This window comes from Oncorhynchus masou, chromosome 31, assembly GCF_036934945.1.
Source record: "Oncorhynchus masou masou isolate Uvic2021 chromosome 31, UVic_Omas_1.1, whole genome shotgun sequence".
In the NCBI taxonomy this organism is placed as follows: domain Eukaryota; kingdom Metazoa; phylum Chordata; class Actinopteri; order Salmoniformes; family Salmonidae; genus Oncorhynchus; species Oncorhynchus masou.
The window spans coordinates 80,899,607-80,920,395 of record NC_088242.1 but is presented as its reverse complement, the minus strand read 5'-3'; the positions used below and the strand labels follow the sequence as shown (position 1 = coordinate 80,920,395).

The window sequence follows — 20,789 nt, the reverse complement described above, 5'->3', positions numbered from 1 at the left end:
ACTACTGGGTAGTACCATCTTACCATCCATGCAGTCGCAAAGTCCCCCATCCACGTCCCTACTGCTGCAATCTTCATGAAGCTCTCGTTCCTGATACCCATGTACTCTGTCACCATGTGAGGCCTAGAAAGAGAAAGAGGGAGGGAGGGAGGGAGGGAGGGAGGGAGGGAGGGAGGGAGGGAGGGAGGGAGGGAGGGAGGGAGGGAGGGAGGGAGGGAGGGAGGGAGGGAGGGAGGGAGGGAGGGAGGGAGGGAGGGAGGGAGGGGGGGAAAAATGGTCAATGCGGCTGCTAAGTGTCTTGATGCTAACTGTCAGATCCCATCCAAATCAAACTAGCCCCGTGAAAACAGTGTGCGGCAAGCAGCTCTACCTTCGTGGGGCCCTCAGGGTTGTAAACAATATACACTGAGCTTCCATAAAATTGTTTACCCCCCTACTGTTTGGGAATTATCTTTCCATTTCGCAAATTTGTACCAGTGTCTAGGTGAATTTAAATCAGCATTATCCAAAAGCATGAGATGTCTCCGTTGGTTGTTGGAACTAACAGAACATCCCTGATACAAAGGGCATGGGAGAAGAAACCATTTGTGGTATGCAGTTTGTCTTTGGTGCAGGGAAAAAGATGACATGCATTCGCTGAAGTCCTAGTTATTCCTCCTCTATTTCCTGGTGTAGGTGGAGATGGGAGCAGGAGCCTTTTGTTCAGGGTATTCATTAATCTTCCAACTTATCCTGGTAATAACACTGGGAGAAACTGGGTTACAAGCCAGGTCTATATGACAACCGCACCTTCTGTACTTACCGCCCCCCAAAGAGAAAAAAAGAAGGATAAGGGAGGGAGGGAGGGGTTTGATCTCCTGGCAGCATCTTAGAGGCTGAGTGGAGCAGGTGGGCCTCCTCCCTCCCTCATCCTTCTTTTCTTCTCTTTGGGGGGCGGTAAGTACAGTAGGTGCGGTCTCCTCCCTCCCTCCCTCCCTCTCCCAACCCTGACAGGTCAATGTGGTTTTCCAGCGGGTCGTTTCTGAACTCAATAGCTCCACTCATCTTCTGTTGGCTCCTTGGCTGTTTTCCAACCTGACACACATTAACCATGAAATATTTAGTTGGCTATGTGGACAGAGGCATCTAGAAAATGACAACCATGCCTGTTTTACTTTCCCATGCATTTATTTGATATGTTATTAGTGTTTACAATGACTGTACATAACATTGCTTTTGTGAATGAAAATACAACTCTTTCAAAGCGGTACAGGATTATCCATTAAATCCTATTAAAGAGCTTAGGCATGTTTAAATTAAACTTGAATAGGTATTCATCTCCAACTAATGATAATTGCTCTCCTTTTTCTCACCCATTAACTCATAATTCCCCTTAGTAACAAAACATAATAAAGAATTGAAGGTGGTCCTGGGGCAGAATTGCTATCAGCAATGACAAACCACTGAACCCAAATGGCACTTGTCTTCTTCTGCTGTTTTCATGTTCTTTGAAGTCATAAAAATTAGCTGCTTTTGAAAATGAATGTGTTAAATATGATAGGGTCTGGTATAATTTACTCCTACCCATCATTTTGTCTGACTTGTCATTCATGCTCAGTGTAGAGTAAAAGTGCTACCATATAACTGTCCTGTTTCAAGTGTCTCCTAGAACCCATTGACCCCAAATGGCACCTGTTTTCTTGTGCCTACATAGACAGTCTCTGTAGTCATGAAAACAGAAAAAAAAATACAATTAAGATGCTGCATTAAAGGTAGGCTCCAATATAAATCATATGACATCAATACTCTATTCATTAGGTTGCTGTGAAAGGGCTTGATTAACAGAAACATGAGGGACATGGCATAGGTGACTTAACACCTTGTAAGTAAATAAAACAAACTAAACTTGATTAGAATGGGGATTTATAGGCCTACCTGCATTAAGTCAGTTAGATGCTCAGCAGCTTGGCCCCGGTCCAGTTGCCTAGGAGATCCCACAGGGAGTCGTGTACCCACTGCAAAATTATAATCGATAGTCCTGGAAACGCTGTCTAGCCCAGCACAACTCAGACTTAAATCTAGCCGATAGCTGGCTGTATCAGAGAAAACACTTGCCCTCTCTCCACCTCTTCCACGGTTATCTAATTGGGCAAACATTGGACCTCTTCTACCAAGCAGCAATGTTTGCCCTTTTTTCTTTGGAAAGCAGAAGAGCACAGAGGAAGAGTTTGGGGACTCTTCTCTCAGTGTGATTAAAGGGAACGATTCCACGGCTGCCGTGAACCCTCTGTCCTAATGAGAGGCTTCACATCAGCCGTGGAACATCAGTACAGTAGCTGTCATGAATAATCCGATCCAAAATGGCTCCCTCCTGGTGGAACATCAGTACACTCACTACCATGAATAATCAGATCCAAAATGGCTCCTGTAGCGCAAAGCAGTGAACCAGTTACGCCAAAATCTGCACTCTCTATGGAACAAAATTGTATTTTTAAGATGCCTTAAGAGTCATCCGTGCATCAATCTAATTAACATATATACATCCAAATCCGTCAGTTTAAGAGAGAGATATAGAGATATGTTTTTTTTTGCATGGGCTGCGTCTCAATCCACCACATCCGCCTAAGTCAGCCTTCCACATCTGCGTTGGAAAGTGACAGAGCTACAGTCCTCTTTGTCAGACCAGGAAACATCCAGAAAACCGGTCTTCTTACAAAAATGTCTGTAGCAAACAGTTACTCTAAATTTCACAATCCGTGATTGTGGAAGAACCTGCAGGTGTGTAACCTCTGAAGCCTCGGAGGTGTCTAGCCTACTTCAGTACACGAACATGGCATTGGATCCTCCGTCATCTACATTGAGATTTTTTCTGTGTCCTCCGTGTGTACAGTACATAAGAGCACACATTTAACAGTGTACACAGCTTTGGACTGGAGAATGGTTAACTGAAGAACATCAAGCTGTCATGGAAGGGCCTCTCTCCTATCACCAGATCATCTCCCAAGGCAACTTAAAATCTCTATCTCCATCCATCCCCCTCTTTTTTAGTCAGAGCGACATCAGCCCACATATTGTATTAAACTTCCTCCAGATAGAGTTCTCTAGTCTCTTATCACTCTACTGGCTCATACAGGGGGTGAGTGAGAGTGAATAACCAGCAGGCACTTTCCAGGCCAGCACCAGTATCTGTCCACTGTATCAGTCTTCCATTAAACTAGTCTTAAATGTAGTCTGCAAGTCCAAGAAGCTTATAAATCCACTTGACTTGGGCTTTACAATTTCACAAGTGATAAAAGGCACACGCGCACACACACACACAAAATCAATCGTGATAAGCTTTTCTAAAAAGTATTGCTTGTAGATGCTGGCATATGCCTGCTAATTAAGGCTACAAACAGGTGGGTGAGACAGGCTTTGTAGCTTTGCCTTACTGGATAAATATAGCCAGATCATGACTTTATACTTGATAGTCAAGACCCGCTCTGAGTTTACCTTTCCACCTCCTCTCGAGATGGGAAAGTGCTTAAGTACTTACATAAAAAGTCACACATCAACACACAGGCAGGCACACACACATGCATGTGCACACACACACAAAATCAACTGTGGTAAGCTTTTATAAAAAATTATTGCTTGTAGATGCATTACAAATTTGAAAATATTGATTAAAAGACACGTTTCAAGTTGTTTGATGTCCCTCAAGGGAAGATTGGTTCTGCACTGTGTGGCATTTAGAAATGTCAGGACACATTTTATAAATCATATTTTATCGCAAATTGTCTGCAGAGCAGCACAAACAATTTATAGTAAAGGGCTTGCAAAACTGTAGCCTTAAAAGGCAAGATTTTGAAATGCTATCAATGACATGACTGGCTGGTGTGAAACATAATGAAAAGGTAGAGAGATTCACACATGCAGACCACAGGAGGTTGGAGGCACCTTCATTGGGGAGAACGGACTTGTGGTAATGACGGGAGCAGTATAAGTGGAATGGTATCAAATACATCAAACAGATGGTTCCCAGGTGTTAGATACCATTCCATTTGCTCCGCTCCGTCTATTATTATGAGCCGTTCTCCGCTCAGCAGCCTCCACTGATGCAGATGTATGCACACACACACACTGTGTTAGGCTTTTTCCTATCTGCAGTTCCCAGTGGACTTCCCCATAGAGTTGTCAAGGTTAATGTGCTATGCTGTTGATAGTAGCTGTCTGTATGTCTCTGCATGAGGATGACCTGTAAGAGGCCAACTCCCAATGAGGCCTCTCCCCCTTGTCCCAGATAACAGCAGGGGAAGGTGGGCTTATGATACTGAGGTAATGACAGACCCGTCTCTCCTCTCTCTCTCTCACTATCGACCCTCAGCTACAGAAAATAGCATGGTCTCTCCACCCCTGGTCATGTTTATGTTTGGTACTCCGGCAGGGAAAACCTAAATACCACAACATGCCATTTATTCTGCCTTTTAAATCTGCTAGTCTATGGCATTATGCCCGCTCAGCTAGACAGGGACTCTCACACAAGGAACACAGAGGCATGGTGGTAAACAGAGACAATGTTCTTATGTGCTGCTATAACCCAGCTCAGTCAAAGGGGCGGCTGTGGTCATCTTCCTCCCTCCCTCCCGCCCGCCACTGGGTGAGGACATGGGGCACGCAGGCAGCAGCCCCCTACCTCCACCCGTCCCATGCTGCAGTGTAGCCTTGTAATAGCAGTCCCCCCTCATCTAAATTAGTCATGATTAACATGTGCGATGCCACGCATTGGGCTCTCTTAATTAAATAACACTGCCTAATTAGGGGCTTCTTTCTGCAGGTAATAGTGCTGTAAAATGCCAGAATGGGATTCGGCAGCGTGACGGAGCACCGGTGAAGGGCGTCAAACTCCCTGGGCGGTCACACTCCTCTGCTTTCACACAAACAAAAGCCCCCTAATCTGACACTTACATTAAAATGCAAATGGCCCAGATGTGAAAACCGCCCGGTAACAAGTATGGCTCTGGATAACACTGTGTGCTGTGGGAGCCACAATGGAGGGATGCTTTCCTGGTGTTACATATGAATGAAGGCAACTGGTTGATAGCTGATGACCCTGGGTTATGTCTAAACAATGGCTCTCATGGTTACATGTTTGATCAATGTCCTTTGTCTGGACAGCTTTAAATTCTGATGGACACATCTAACATGGAGGTAATGAATGACATGTCGCTCTCATCATTTATCATATTTGACTGAATTTAATTTGAGTAAGTAAGTATTAGGCAATTCCTAGAGAAAATATAAATTCCTGTCATTGAATCAAGCTCAGTGGAGTCTGAAAGGTCAAAGAAAATGAAAGCATATCAATGAGCACTGGGTCAGGGACAGCATACGGTGACAGGTCAGAGCACGGAGACAGACACACCTCCCCCTCAGCCACACTCACACAGGTCAGACACACACAGTCAGACACACACAAGACACAGCCAGACATCTACAAAGGGGTGTGAGATGGAAACAATATGTGCTGTGTGTGTGTGTGTGTGTGGGGGGGGAGCAGTAGGACCTCTCCTGCACCGCTCCATCACAGTTGGATGCCGAGCGCAAGGCATCATGGTGTGTTTTTTCAAAGACATCATTATTCCGAGGGAAACCAATACCAGCAGATGGCCTTTACAGAGCCTTGGCAATAACTGTGCCTTATCCTCTCTGAACAAAAAATGAAAAGGAAAACATAATTAATTCCCACACAGAGGCTTCCTATCCTATTTGCCACAAAGGGATATTATTGTACTTCTCTTTTATGCTTTGCCTCAGTAAAATTACAACGGCCTCATATTGAGTAAAGGAACGCGGGATATGGATGCAGAAAAGCTTTGGACACGGATCAAAAGACTTAAGTTTCACTGCATCATCAGAGCTGGAACACTTCCATTCTCTTCTCCATCCATCCTCCTCCCGCTCTACCTCCCTCCACTCTCTGCTAACTGCTGCATTGGCTGCCATCAGAGACCCGAACACATCTCTTCTGAGGCGTGTCCTGGCCCTCTCTGGTAGAATGTGAACACTGCCTTGAACAGAGATGCAAACACTAGTCATCTCTGGCAGACCGCCAGCCTTAAGAGGACACCGAGAAAGAGCAAGACACAAGGTGCTGGGAGGAAGCAGGAGTAGAGCAGAGAAAAGACTGGTTGCTGGCTCCTAATGCCTCTTGGTGGGCTGCTGGCTCGATGCGTTCACTTGCTTTACAACAGCACCATCTATCGATTTGAAAAGACACAACCTGAAATGACTATTTATTTTATTTTATTTTACTAGGCAAGTCAGTTAAGAACAAATTCTTATTTCAATGACGGCCTAGGAACAGTGGGTTAACTGCCTGTTCAGGGGCAGAATGACAGTTTTATACCTTGTCAGCTCTGGGGTATGAACTTGCAACCTTCCAGTAACTAGTCCAACGCTCTAACCACTAGGCTACCCTGCCACTCACTATGTGATGTCATTGGAACTGTCAGATCAGAGGCAGTGTGTTACATAAGTGAGACTATTATTTTTTTATGTCTGGGACATATAGTTGACCAATTGAAAGTACCTGGCTCGTTGTGTCTGCACTGTATTTCTGTTCATTTAGTGTTTACCTCTCACGATGAGGAGTACATGAGGATTTTCCACCCAGCTAGCAAATAACATTCTGAGAACCATTTCTTAGAGCTTAGTGAGAGTATGGTTGTCCTATTGTTATTTTGCATACAAACTTCCCACAACTTTCTGGGAATGATAGTTGCTTGGCTTGGGAACATTCTCAGCACTTTTAAGGGACCTGAAAAACTAGCTAGCTAGCTAGCAACCTGATAACTTAACCACTAACTAGGCTATGCACAGATATGGATGGCACAGAAATAACTGAAAATGAGTAGGGTACTCAAAGAGATGCATCAAAAGGTAGGCTGCATATGCAAGAGTGATGTGTGTATTATCGTGTTTGTGAGAGAGGATGTGTGTGATAGCAGGAGTAAGTGTGTGGGAGGAAGAGAGAGCGTGTAGGCCTACAGTATGCGTGTTTTACATTTATCTGAACAGTACAGAAGGTTACAGAGTTTAAAAGATCTTTGTTCTTTGTATACATAGAGACAGTTATTTTTTCCTATTGTCACACTCATTTAGAATTCCTGAGAAAGGGGGTGCTGTGGGATTATTTAAGATATTCTAGGGTTTCAGATCATTTCAAAAGATGGGCTGGAACTCTGCTGTCCTAGCTTCAGGGGAAAGCCATACCATGGTTTTGTAGTTGATGCGAGCTTCGCCTGGAAACTAGTGAATTTTAGTGTGAGTGGGATGACATGGTGGGCTCCAGCATTATAAGTTGGAGGGGTTTGATTGCACAAGTGGGGAACCCAGCCAACAGCGATACGCAGAAGTCCAGACAGGAGATGACAAGTGCCTGGATTATGTGAGTTAGGTTTGTACTCTACGGATGTTGTAGAACCTTCAAACTCAACTCTGGACCTCGAAGCCAGTTTCACTACATTTTTTTCATTCTTCCCCTCTAGTGATTTAGACCTGGGACACCAGGTACTTGCAATTCATTATCAGGTAGAACAGAAAACCAGCAGGCTCTGGACCTTGTAGGGTAAGAGTTGAATACACCTGTTGTAGAGCATGAACCTGCAGGAGCAAGTCACTGCTTTGATGTTTGTAGAGAACAACAGGGTGTTGTCCAGGGTCAAGCCAAGGTTCTTTGCACTCTGGGAGGGGGACACCGTGGAGTTGTCAACCATGATGTAGATGTCTTGGAACGAGAAAGGCCTTCTCCAGGAGGAAGATCAGCTCTGGCTTGTCAAGCTTGAAATTTCGGTGGAGATGTCTGTCAGGCACGCAGGTGTCGCCACCTGGGTGTCAGAAGGGGGAGAAGTAAAAAAAAGTAGCTGAGTGTCATCCGCATAGCAATGATAGGAGAGACCATGTGAGAATATGACGGAGCCAAGTGACTTGGTGTAGAGAGAGAAGAGGAGAGGGCCGAGATCCGAGCCCTGGGGGACACCAGTAGTGAGTACCGATGCTGGCACTTAGCCCGCACTCAATGAGCTGTATACGGCCATAAGCAAACATAAGCAAACGCTCATCCAGAGGCGGCGCTCCTAGTGGCCAGGGACTTGAATGCAGGGAAACTTAGAAATGAGGTAAAACAGATTTAACTCTAGACCACCTTTACTCCACACACAGAGATGTGTATAAAGCTCTCCCTCGCCCTCCATTTGGAAAATCTGACCATGATTCTATTCACCTGATTCCTGCTTGCAAGCAAAAACTAAAGCAGGAAGCACCAGTAACTCGGTCAATAAATAGTGGTCAGATGCTGCAGATGCTAAGCTACAGGACTGTTTTGCTAGCACCGACAGGAAATGTTCTGGGATTCTTCTGATGGCATTGAGGAGTACACCATATCAATCACTGGCTTCATCAATAAGTGCTTCGATGACGTCGTCCCCACAGTGACTGTACGTACATACTCCAACCAGAAGCCATGGATCACTGGCAACATATGCACTGAGCTAAAGGGTAGAGCTGCCGCTTTCAAGGAGTGGGACTCTAACCTGGATGCTTATAAGAAATTCCGCTATGCCCCCCGACAAACCATCCAACAGGCGAAGCGTCAATATAGGACTGAGATTGAATAGTTCTACACCGGCTCCGACGCTCGTCGGATGTGGCAGGGCGTTTCAAGGAGGCGCTGACAGAGAGGGCTGCCTTGCTTCTAGTTCTTAGGAAATGTTGCAGTATTTAGCTCTTTTATGTATTATTTCTTACATTGTTAGCCCAGAAAATGTCATGTGTTATTGCATAAAGCCGGGAAGAACTATTGGATATCAAAGCAGTGGTAACTCATCAGCACTACCAGTATTACAACCAGGAATATGACTTTCCCATAGCAGTTCCTTTGTTCTCACAACCCAGGGCAATTTAACTGATTCCGGTGGCCTAACCAAAACAACGCCGGAGGAGAAGAGGAATTCGGAGCGGTCTTCTAGTCCGACTTAGGAGGCGTGCACACCACCCACCACTTCCGAGTATATTACTCGCTAATGTTCAGTCCCTGGATAACAAAGTTGACGAGGTCAGGGCAAGGGTATCTTTCCAGTGAGACACTAGGGATTGTAACATACTCTGTTTCACGGAAACATGGCTCTCTCGGGATATAAAGTCAGAGTCGGTCCAGCCATCTGGATTCTCAGTTCATCACGCCGACAGGAAAAAACATCTCTCCAGGAAGAAGGGCGGAGGTGTATGTTTCATGATTAACGACTCATGGTGTAATTGTGATTACATACAGGTCAAGTCCTTTTGTTCACCCAACCTAGAATACCTCACAATCAAATGCAGACCATATTATCTCCCAAGAGAATGTTCTTTCATTATAGTCACGGCCGTGTACACCCCCCTAAAACCGATACCACGATGGCCCTCAAGGAACCTTACTGGACGTTATGCAAACTGGAATATCCAGAGGCTGCATTTACTGTAACTGGGGATTTAAACTAATCAAATTTGAGGAAAAGGCTGCCTAAATTTCGAATGTAGCACTCGAGCTGCAAAAACACTAGACCACTGTTACTCCAACTTCCGGGATGCATACAAGGCCCTCCCCCACCTTCCTTTCAGAAAATCTGACTCCATTTTGCTCCTACCTTACCTTACTATAGGCAGAAACTCAAAAAGGAAGTACCCGTGCTAACACAGGTCTGACCATTCGGGAATCCACGCTTCAAGATTGTTTTGATCACGCAGACTGGGATATGTTCCGGGTAGCCTCCGAGAATAACATTGACGAAAACACTGAAATTGTAACTGAGTTTATCAGGAAGTGTATAGGAGATGTTGTACCTACTGTGACTATTAAAACCTACCCTAACCAGAAACAATGGATATATGGCAACATTTGCACAAAACTGAAAGCGCAAACCACCGCAGTTAACCATGGCAAGGTGACTGGTAATATGGCAGAATACAAACAGAGTAGTCATTCCCGCCGCAAGTAAATCAAACAGGCAAAACGTCAGTATAGAGACAAAGTTGAGTCGCAATTCAACGGCTCAGACATGAGACGTATGTGGGAATCCAGAAAATCACGGACTACAAAAGGAAAACCAGCCACGTCAGACACCAATGTCTTGCTTCCAGACAAGCGAAACACGTTCTTTGCCCGCTATGAGGATAAAACAGTGCCACCGCCACGGCCCGCCACTAAGCTGTGGGCTCTCCTTCTCCGTGGCCAATGTGAGTAAGACATTTAAACACGTTAAACCTTGCAAGGCTACCGGGCCCAGAAAACATCCCTAGCCGCGTCCTCAGAGCATGTGCAGACCAGCTGGCTGGTGTTTTTTAGGATATATTCAATCTCTCCCTATACAAGTCTGCTGTCCCCATATGCTTCAAGATGGCCACCATTGTTCCTGTACCCAAGAATGCAAAGGTAACTGAACTAAATGACTATCACCCCGTAACACTCACTTCTGTCATCATGAAGTGCATTGAAAGACTAGTCAAGGATCAGATCACTTCCACATTACCTGTCACCCTAGACCCACTTAAATTTTCTTACCGCCCCAATAGGTCCACAGATGATGCAATCACCATCACACTGCACACTGCCCTTTCCCATCTGGACAAGAGGAATAACTATGTAAGAATGCTGTTCATTGACTATAGCTACAACACCATAGTACCCTCCAAGCTCATCATTAAGCGCGAGGCCCTGGGTTTGAACCCCGCACTGTGCAATTGGGTCCTGGACTTCCTGAAGGTCCACCCAGAGGTGGTGAAGGTAGGAAACAACATCTCCACTTTGCTGATCCTCAACACTGGGGTCCTACAAGGGTGTGTACTCAGCCCCCTCTTGTACTCCCTGTTCACCCATGACTGCGTGGCCAAGCACGCCTCCAACTCAATCATCAAGTTTACAGACGACAACATTCGTAGGCTTGATTATCAACAACAACGAGACACCCTACAGGGAGGAGGTGAGGGCTCTGGGAATGTGGTGCCAGGAAAATAACCTCTCACTCAACGTCAACCAAAACAAAGGAGATGATCGTGGACTTCAATAAACAAAAGGAACATCCCCCTATCCACATCGACGCGACAGCATTGGAGAATGTGGAAAGTTTTAAGTTCCTCAGCGTCCACCCACACAGACAGTGTGGTGAAGAAATATCATCAAGGATAACAACCACCCGAGCCACTGCCTGTTCACCCTGCTATCATCCAGGAGGCGAGGTCAGTACAGGTGCATCACAGCTGGGAACGAGAGACTGAAAAACAGCTTCTATCTTAAGGCCATCAGACTGTTAAACAGCCACCACTAACATAGAGAGGCTGCTGCCTATATACATAGACTTGAAATCATTGGCCACTCTATTAAATGGAACATTAGTCACTTTAATAATGTCACTTATAATGTTTACATATCTTGCATTACTCATCTCATTTGTATATACTGTATTCTATACTATTCTACTGTATCTTAGTCTATGCCGCTCTGACATTGCTCGTACATATATTTATATATTGTTAATGTATATATGACTTAGATTTGTGTGTACTGGGTATATGTTGTGAAATTGTAAGATATTACTTGTTAGATATTGCTGCTCTGTCGGAACAAGAAGCACATGCATTTCGCTACACCTGCAATAACCTCTGCTAAACATGTGTATGTGACCAATATATTTGGATATGATTTGATTTGCAAACTATTACAGACTATAAAGGGAAGAACAGCCGCCTACTGCCCAGTGACACCAGCCTACCAGGAAAGCTAAATTACTTCTATGCTCGCTTCGAGGCAAGCATCACTGAAGCATGCATGAAGGCATCAGCTGTTCCAGACGACTGTGTGATTACACTCTCGGTAGCCGATGTGAATAAGACCTTTAAAGAGCTCAACATTCACAAGGCCGCAGGGCCAGACAGATTACCAGGACGTGTACTCTGAGCATGCGCTGAACAACTGGCAAGTGTCTTCACTGACACTTTCAACCTGTCCCTAACTGAGTCTGTAATACCTACATGTTTCAAGCAGATCACCATAGTCCCCGTGCCAAAGAACACTAAGGTAACTTGCCTAAATGATAGCACCCCGTAGCACTCATGTCTGTAGCCATGAAGTGCTTTGAAAAGCTGGTCATGGCTCACATCAACACCATGGCAACTGCTCGGGCTCCGACTGCAAGGCACTACAAAGGGTAGTGCGTACGGCCCAGTACATCACTGGGGCCAAGCTTTCTGCCATCCAGGACCCCTATACCAGGCAGTATCAGAGGAAGGCACCAAAAATTGACAAAGACCCCAACCACCCTAGTCATAGACTGTTCTCCTACTGCGATCGCACGAGAAGCGGTACCGGAGCACCAAGTCCAAGTTCAAAATGCTTCTAAACAACTGCTACCCTCAAGCTATAAGACTTCTGAACAGCTAATGAAATGGCTACCCCCCCCCCCTTTTTAATGCTGCTGCTACTCTCTGTTTATCTATGCATAGTCACTTTAACTCTACCTACATGCACATATTACCTCAATTACCTCGACTAACCTGTGCCCCCGCACATTGACTCTGTACTGGTACTCACTGTATATAGCCTCGCCACTGTTATTTTACTGCTGCTCTTTAATTTAACAAAAATGTTTTTTTTACCTATCTATTTTTTACTTAACACTTTTTTTTCTTAAAACTGCATTGTAGGTTAAGGGCTTGTAAATAAGCATTTCACTGTAATACCTGTTGTATTTGGTGCATGTGACAAATACAATTTGATATGATTCGCTGAAGACAGTACAGGCACTATTTTGGTTAAGCATGAAATGGGAGAGTGGTAGCGGGTAACATTTATCGTCTCAGCGGATCGGCTGCTCCGTTCAGCATCTCTGCGTTTCCCTTCCTCCTGCCAAACAGAAAGAGCGGGCATGATGGATGTCACTGTCACAGCTCTGGCCAGTTTGACAGATTATACAAGCATATTCCCCTCCCCTGTATAGAACAACAACACCTTACCGCTAGCTATTAGCCTGCCCAGTCTACTTCCACTGACAGCATGTTTGCAATACGTAATTTAATTTGAATGTTTTACAACCAAAACAAACAAATGGTAAATCACAAGCCCTTGACCTTGCAGCTGGATGGATACTCAATACCCAATAAGGGATATCTCTAGTGTATGTGCTTATCGGGCCAGTGTAGTCTTGCCCTGTCTAGAAGCAACCCTAACCCTAGGCATTAGTGTAGATCTGGAACAACTTGATACGAGTAAGAAATAGGGTGAATGCAATTTGAAGTAAATCTCAGCTATGGTAAAAATACACTAGATTTTCAGGACTATCATTATAACAGGTTAATATGCCCCACCATAAGACAACTATACAGAAAGCACTAACATATCTACAATTAGTAAATAAAACAAATGATAAAAGAACAGTCTGATTACCTGTTATACAATTAGTACAAGTATCTAAAATTAGTAAATGAAACAAATGATAAAAGAACAGTCTGACTACCTGGAAGATCGGAACTTCGTGAACTTAGAGGTTGTGAGTTCAAATCCCAGGCGACAAAATGTCGAATAATAATTATGGTATAAATGACCATGCACAATGTAATCACATACAGTGCATTCGGAAAGTATTCTGACCCCTTGACTTTTTCCACATTTTATTAAGTACAGCCTTATACAGCCTTATTCTATTAAATCAATGCTTTTTCTCATCAATCTACACACAGGACCCCATAATGAACAGGTAATAACAGTTCATTGTTTTTATTTTGCAAATGTATACAAAAAAACAAAAACAGAAATACCTTATTTACACAAGTATTCAGACCCTTTTCTATGATAATCAAAATTGAGCTCAGGTGCATCCTGTTTCCATTGATCATCCTTGAGATGTTTTTACAACTTGATTGGAGTCCACCTGTGGTAAATTCAAGTGATTGGACATGATTTGCAAAGGCATACACCTTTCTATATAAGGTTCCACAGTTGACAGTGCATGTCAGAGCAAAAACAAAGCCATGAGGTTGAAGGAATTGTCCGTAAAGGTCAGAGACAGGATTGTGTCGAGGCACAGATCTGGTGAAGGGTACGAAAACATGTCTGGAGCACTGAAGGTCCCCAAGAACACAGTGGCCTTCAGTATTCTTAAATAGAAAAAGTTTACAACTACCAAGACTCTTCCTATAGCTGGCCGCCAAACTGAGCAATCAGGGGAGAAGGGCCTTGGTTAGGGAGGTGATCAAGAACCCGATGGTCGCTCTGACAGAGCTCCAGAGTTCCTCTGTGGAGATGGGAGAACCTTCCAGAAGAACAACCATCTCTGAAGCACTCCACCAATCAGGCCGTTACGGTAGAGTGGCCAGACGGAAGCCACTCCTCAGTAAAAGGCACATGACAGCAAATTGCCAAAAAGGCACCTAAAGTGTCCCAGACCATGAGAAACAAGATTCTCTGGCCTGAATGCCAAGCGTCATATCTGGAGGAAACCTGGGACCATCCCTACGTTGAAGCATGGTTGTGGCAGAGTCATGCTGTGTGGATGTTTTTCAGCGGCAAGGACTGGGAGACTAGTCAGGATCCAGGGAATGATGAACGGAGCAAAATACAGAGAGATCCTTGATGAAAACCTGCTCCAAAGCGCTCAGGACCTCAGACTGGGGCAAAGGTTCACCTTCCAACAGGACAATGACCCGAAGCACACAGCCAAGACAATGCAGCAGTGGCTTCTCTGAATGTCCTTGAGTGGCCCAGCCAGAGCCCAAATGCAAATCAATTTATAACATTTTTGACATGCGTTTTTCTGGATTTTTTTGTTGTTATTCTATCTCTCACTGTTCAAATAAACCTACCATTAAAATTATAGACGGATCATTTCTTTGTAAGTGGGCAAACGTTCAAAATCAGCAGGGGATCAAATACTTTTTTCCCTCACTGTATATATATATATATATATATATATATCACACATATATATATATATATATATATATATATATATATATATATATATATATATATATATATATACTTTTTATATATATATATATATATATATATATATATATACACACATTTTCACACATTTAAGAAAACCTTTTGTTGCTTTGTCATTATGGGGTATTGTGTGTAGATTGATGAGGGCGGGAAACCTATTTAATACATTTTAGAATAAGGCTGTAACGTAACAAAATGTGAAAAAAGTCAAAGGGTCTGAATACTTTCCGAATGCACTGTATGTTAAAGTGTGTCAAAAATAGTGCCTTCAGAAAGTATTCACACCCCTTGACTTTATCCACTTTTTATTGTGTCACATCCTGAATTTTTAATGGATTAAATTTAGATTTTTTTTGTCACTGGCCTACACACAATACCCCATAATGTCAAGTGGAATTCTGTTCTCTTAATTTTTTTTGTAAAAATGAAATGCTGAAATCTTGAGTCAATACGTATTCAACCCCTTTGTTATGGCAAACCTAAATACGTTCAGGAGTAAAAGTGTGCTGAACAAGTCATATAATAAGTTGCATGGACTCATTCCATATTCAATAATAGTGGTTAACATGATTTTTGAATAACTACCCCAGCTTTGTACCCTAAACATACAATTATCTGTAAGAATTTCAAGCACAGTGTCATGTTCTGACCATCGTTCGTGTGTGTTTTCCTTGTTTTAGTGTTGGTCAGGATGTGAGCTGGGTGGGCATTCTATGTTGTGCGTCTGGTTTGTCTATTTCTATGTTTGGCCTGATATGGTTCTCAATCAGAGGCAGGTGTTAGTCAGTCTCTGATTGGGAACCATATTTGGGTAGCCTGTTTTGTGTTGGGTTTTGTGGGTGATTGTTCCTGTCTTTGTGTTACCAGATAGGACTGTTTTGGTTTTTCACGTTTCTTGTTTTGTAGATTGTTGTACTTTCATCTTTATTAAAGATGCACAAAACTAACCACGCTGCATTTGGTCCGCCTCTTTCCCCAGAAGAAAACCATTACAGAATCACCCACCAACCAAGGACCAAGCGGCATGGTAAACAGAGGCAGCAGCAACAGCAGCAGCAGGAGAAGTGACAGGTGCAGCAGGAGCAACAGCAGCAGCAGCAAAAGCCGCAGCAGGAGAAGCAACAGAGGCAGAAGCAGAAGCAGCAGCAGCAGCAGCAGCAGCAGCAGCAGCAGCGGGAGAGGCTGCACTATTTGGAAGAATGGACTTGGGAGGAGATCCTAGACGGGAAAGGACCCTGGGCAGAGCCAGGGGAATATTGCCGCCCCAAAGCCGTGCTGGAGGCAGCGAAAGCAGAGAGGCGGCATTGTGAGGAGCTAGCACGGCAGAGCGGCTGGAAGCCTGAGAGGCACCCCCAAAATTTTCTTGTGGTGGGGTCACAGGGAGAGTGTGGCAGAGTCAGGAGCCAGACCTGAGCCAACTCCCCCTGTTAACCGTAAGGAGCCATGGATGTTATCGGAGCTATCGGCGAAACTGAGGGCTGAGTCTGAGAGGGTCGAGGAGTTATTGGACAGAATGGAGGAGAGTGAACGGATGGGAGATGAGGAGACACTCGAGGAGGTGTTAATAGAATTGGGAGAGTGTGAAGAGAGAGAGCAGTTGATTTGGCGTAGTATGCAAGGCATTCGCCCTGAGGTGTGTCCCCAGCCCGGTACCACCAGTGCCGGCACCCCGCACCAGGCTGTCTCTCCGTCCCATCAACACAGGTGCTCCCGCCTGTCCGGCGTTACCAGAGTTTCCGCCCCTCAGTCCAGAGGCGCCAGACACCCTCAGTCCAGAGGCGCCAGCGCTCCTCAGTCCAGAGGCGCCAGCGCTCCTCAGTCCAGAGGCACCAGAGCCCCTCAGTCCAGAGGCGCCAGAGCTTCTCTGTCCAGCGCGGCCGGAGCCTTCCTCCTCTCCAGCGCAGCCGGAGTCTCCTGCCTGTCCGGTGCTGCCAGAGCTCCCGCCCCTCATTCCAGAGGCGCCAGAGCCCCTCGGTCCAGCACCGCCTGAGCTACCAGTCTGCCCAGCGCCGCCTGAGCTACCCGTCTGCCCAGCGCCGCCTGAGCTACCCGTCTGCCCAGCGCCGCCTGAGCTACCCGTCTGCCCAGCGCCGCCTGAGCTACCCGTCTGCCCAGCGCCGTCTGAGCTGCCCGTCTGCCCAGCGCCGCCAGTGCCGCCAGTCTGCCCAGCGCCGCCAGAACCGCCAGTCTGCCCAGCGGCGCCAGTCTGCCCAGCGCCGCCAGTCTGCCCAGCGCCGACAGTCTGCCCAGCGCCGACAGTCTGCCAGGATCCGCCAGTCAGCCAGGATCTTCCAGATCCACCAGTCAGCCAGGATCTGCCAGAGCCGCCAGGATATGCCGGAACCGCCAGTCAGCCAGGATCTGCCAGAACCGCCAGTCAGCCAGGATCTGCCGGAACCACCAGCCAGCCAGGATCTGCTAGATTCATCAACCTGCCTGAGCTTCCTCTCAGTCCTGAGCTTCCTCTCTCTTTGTAGTTTCAACTACAAAGACCAAGGAGGCATTTCTTTACCTCGTAAAGAAGGGCACCTATAGAGTACCACAGTATGAGTCATAATACCCATAAAACTTAGCGGTGAAACAGGGAAAAGGTTCCAATAGTTTTTTCCACCATTCATTTTTCCCATAGGGAATTTTAGAAGCAATTAAAATAAGAGCTGTGTTTCGTGTTGGCTTACCCTGGCATGACGTCTTGTACATCTCTCTAGGACAGGGTGACTTTTATCAATATATTCACATGTATTTATCCCCCCAAAATGAAATGCTAATTTGCTGCTAATGTGACTATCATAAAGAACTACAAATTCCATGATGATCCAGACGAGACTAATGAATTGAGGCAAAGGTAAGAATCGCTGTATTAACTATCTAATGTTAGCCAGATGTAGTAATGAATAAATGGATGTCAGAAGGTGAATTCACCAATTTGTAAGTCGCTCTGGATAAGAGCGTCTGCTAAATGACTTAAATGTAAAAATGTAATAAATAGGCAACATTTCTTAAAAAAGGACAATTCTGTAAACTGTCTTGTGCTAGTTTTAACTGTTACTGTAACTGCATAGATGTCAGCTAGAGATGACATGTAAGGGCTTGCAGGGATTTGTAGTTTTGCATGATGTCTTCTTTGATGCTAATTAGCATTTTCGAATCTGAGATTAAATAGAGCCGAATATATTGTTAAAAGTCACCTTGTCTGAGAGAGATTTACATGATCAAAATGGCCTGCCAGGTTAAGTCCACTCGAAACAGACCTAATTTAAAGTGTTTCTAAAATCCCCTAAGGGGGGAAATTAACGGTAGAAAAATGATTGGAACCATTTCACTGTTTGATGGCTAGGTTTTATGCGTATTATGACACCTCCACTGTGAGGCGATGTAGGTAGATGGGTAAAAAAGTTATTAATTAACCTTTGGATGGTGTGTCAAAATACCCAGTCACTACAAAGGTACAGACATCCTTCCTAACAGTTGCCGGAGAGGATGGAAACCGCTCAGGGTTTTCACCATGAGGCCAATAGTGAACGTAACAGTTTGAATTTAATGGCTGTGATAGGAGAAAACTGAGGATGGATCAACAACATTGTAGTTACTCCACAAAACTAACCTACACTTACACTTAACAAAATATAAACACAACATGCAACAATTTCAAAGATTTTACTGAGTTACAGTTCATATAAGGAACTCAAGTCAATTCAAATAAATTCATTATGCCCTGATCTATGGATTTCACATGACTAGGAATACAGATTAGCATCTGTTGGTCACAGATACCTTAAAAAAGTAGGGGCATGAATCAGAAAACCAGTCAGTATCTGGTGTGACCACCATTTGCCCCATGCAGCGTTGATCAGTCTGTTGATTGTGGTATGTGGAATGTTGTCCCACTCCTCTTCAATGGCTGTGCGAAGTTGCTGGTTATTGGTGGGAACTGGAACACGCTGTCATCCACCCACGTCGATCCAGGGCATCCCAACCAGGATCAATGGGTGACACATCTGGTCAGTATGCAGGCCATGGAAGAAAAGGGGACATTTTTAGCTTCCAGGAATTGTGAGAAAGCCATCTTCTCCCGGGAGACTGCTGGCAGTGGCACCTGTCATTACCCCTTCGTCAGGTTCAGGGTGCTGACGTATCTTGCCTTCCCCAAGCGGTTGATCAGTTCGTCCACCCGAGGGGTTGGCGTCGAATTTACTGACCTCGTTCCCAGAAGTCGTTGCAGAAGCGGACGGTTCTGTCCGGTTTCGGTAACAGCACGACGGGGCTAGACCACTCAGTGTGGGAGTCCTCCAGTACCCCCATCGTTAGCATTATCGTCACTTCCCGCTGGACCACCATCCTCCGGAATTCTGGTATCCGGTATGGCCATTTACACACTTTTGTGTAGATGTGATGTTCCACGAGATCCGTGCTCCCTGGCACCTCGGAGAACAAGGCCGTATTCCGCTGGACCAACTCTCAGCGCGCTTGTCGTTAGGTCGGGCTGAGGTCTTACCCCATGGAGACTTCGACAGAGGGCGGATTCTGTTCCCGGGTCCACATTGCGCACAGCGCCTCTAGTGTGTGCCACTTCTTTAGAAGGTTCACATGGTAAAGTTGGAGGGGTTTTCTCCACCCTGGTTGGCAGACCTTATAATTGACGTTGCTTATCCCGCTCGACAATATCATAGGGCCCATGCCACGTAGCCAGGAATTTGTTCTCCGTTGGCTAGATCCAGAAGTCCGTGGGGCCGATGGCCATACAGGAGCTCAAATGAGGAGAACCCAGTGGACACTAGGGGTACCTCGCGCACCAATAACATCAGGTAGGGCAGCAGCTGGTCCCAGTTTCTTCCCGTCTCTCTCGATGACATTCTTCAGCATCTGTTTTAGGGACTTATTGAAGTGTTCGACTAGCCCATCCGTTTGTGGATGGTACACACTGGTCCTCATTTGGTTGATTCGTAAAAGATTGCAGACCACTTTCATTACACGAGACATGGTCCTACAGAATTTCCTGCGGAATACCCACCCGGCTGAATAAATGGAAGAGCTCTCGCGCGATAACAACCGCTGCCGCCATGCATAATGGATCGCCTCCGGATATCGGGTAGCGTAATCTACGATTACCAAGATGTATTTGGTGTCCCCTCGTGGTCTTCACATACGGACCCACCAGATCCATCTCCACCCGCTCAAACACACCTATAATGGGCAAGGGAACCAAAGGGTTTCTATAATATATCTGTGATCTGGCACTCCGGGCAGTTACGGCAGTAGTCCTCAATGGCACTCTTGACTCCGGGACAGTGGAACCGATTCCCGATCCGCTCCCTGGTTTTCTACATCCCCATGTGTCCCGAGCAGGTGGGGGTGGGGGCGAGCTGCAAGACAGTCCTAAGATACTGGCTGGGTATGAGTAACAAGTCTTTTGACTCCCCATTGTGCTTTACTACCTGATACAATAAATTATGCTTGATGGCAAAGTGGGAGTTGCGCCACTCACTTACCCCGGGTAATAGTGCACCATCCACCGCAATCACCTGGCCTCTCATGTTCTGGAGGTTGGGGTCTTCTAACTGGGCCGTCCCAAACTGGCCCGTGAGGATTCCCGTGTTGAGCGGTCCGTCTGGTGCCTCCACCTCCATAGTGGGAGGTGGAGACTTTTTGTCCTGAATACAATGTGTTATGTATGTATGGGGCAAATCCAATACAGCACATCACTGAGTACTACTCTCCATATTTTCAAGTATACTGATGGCTGCATCATGTAATGCATATGCTTGTAATTGTTAAGGACTGGGGAGTTTTTTCA

The 20,789-nt window shown here is 45.5% G+C and overlaps 1 protein-coding gene across 1 annotated transcript in view; it reads right to left on the bottom strand.

The window, feature by feature from the left end:
- Positions 1-20,789, bottom strand: part of LOC135525302 (transmembrane protein 117-like) — an 89,055-nt gene that overhangs the window by 23,029 nt on the left and 45,237 nt on the right. The window contains exon 4 of the mRNA XM_064953010.1: positions 24-123. Within this exon, the coding sequence (XP_064809082.1) occupies positions 24-123 (100 nt within the window). The remainder of the gene's footprint in view (positions 1-23; positions 124-20,789) is intronic.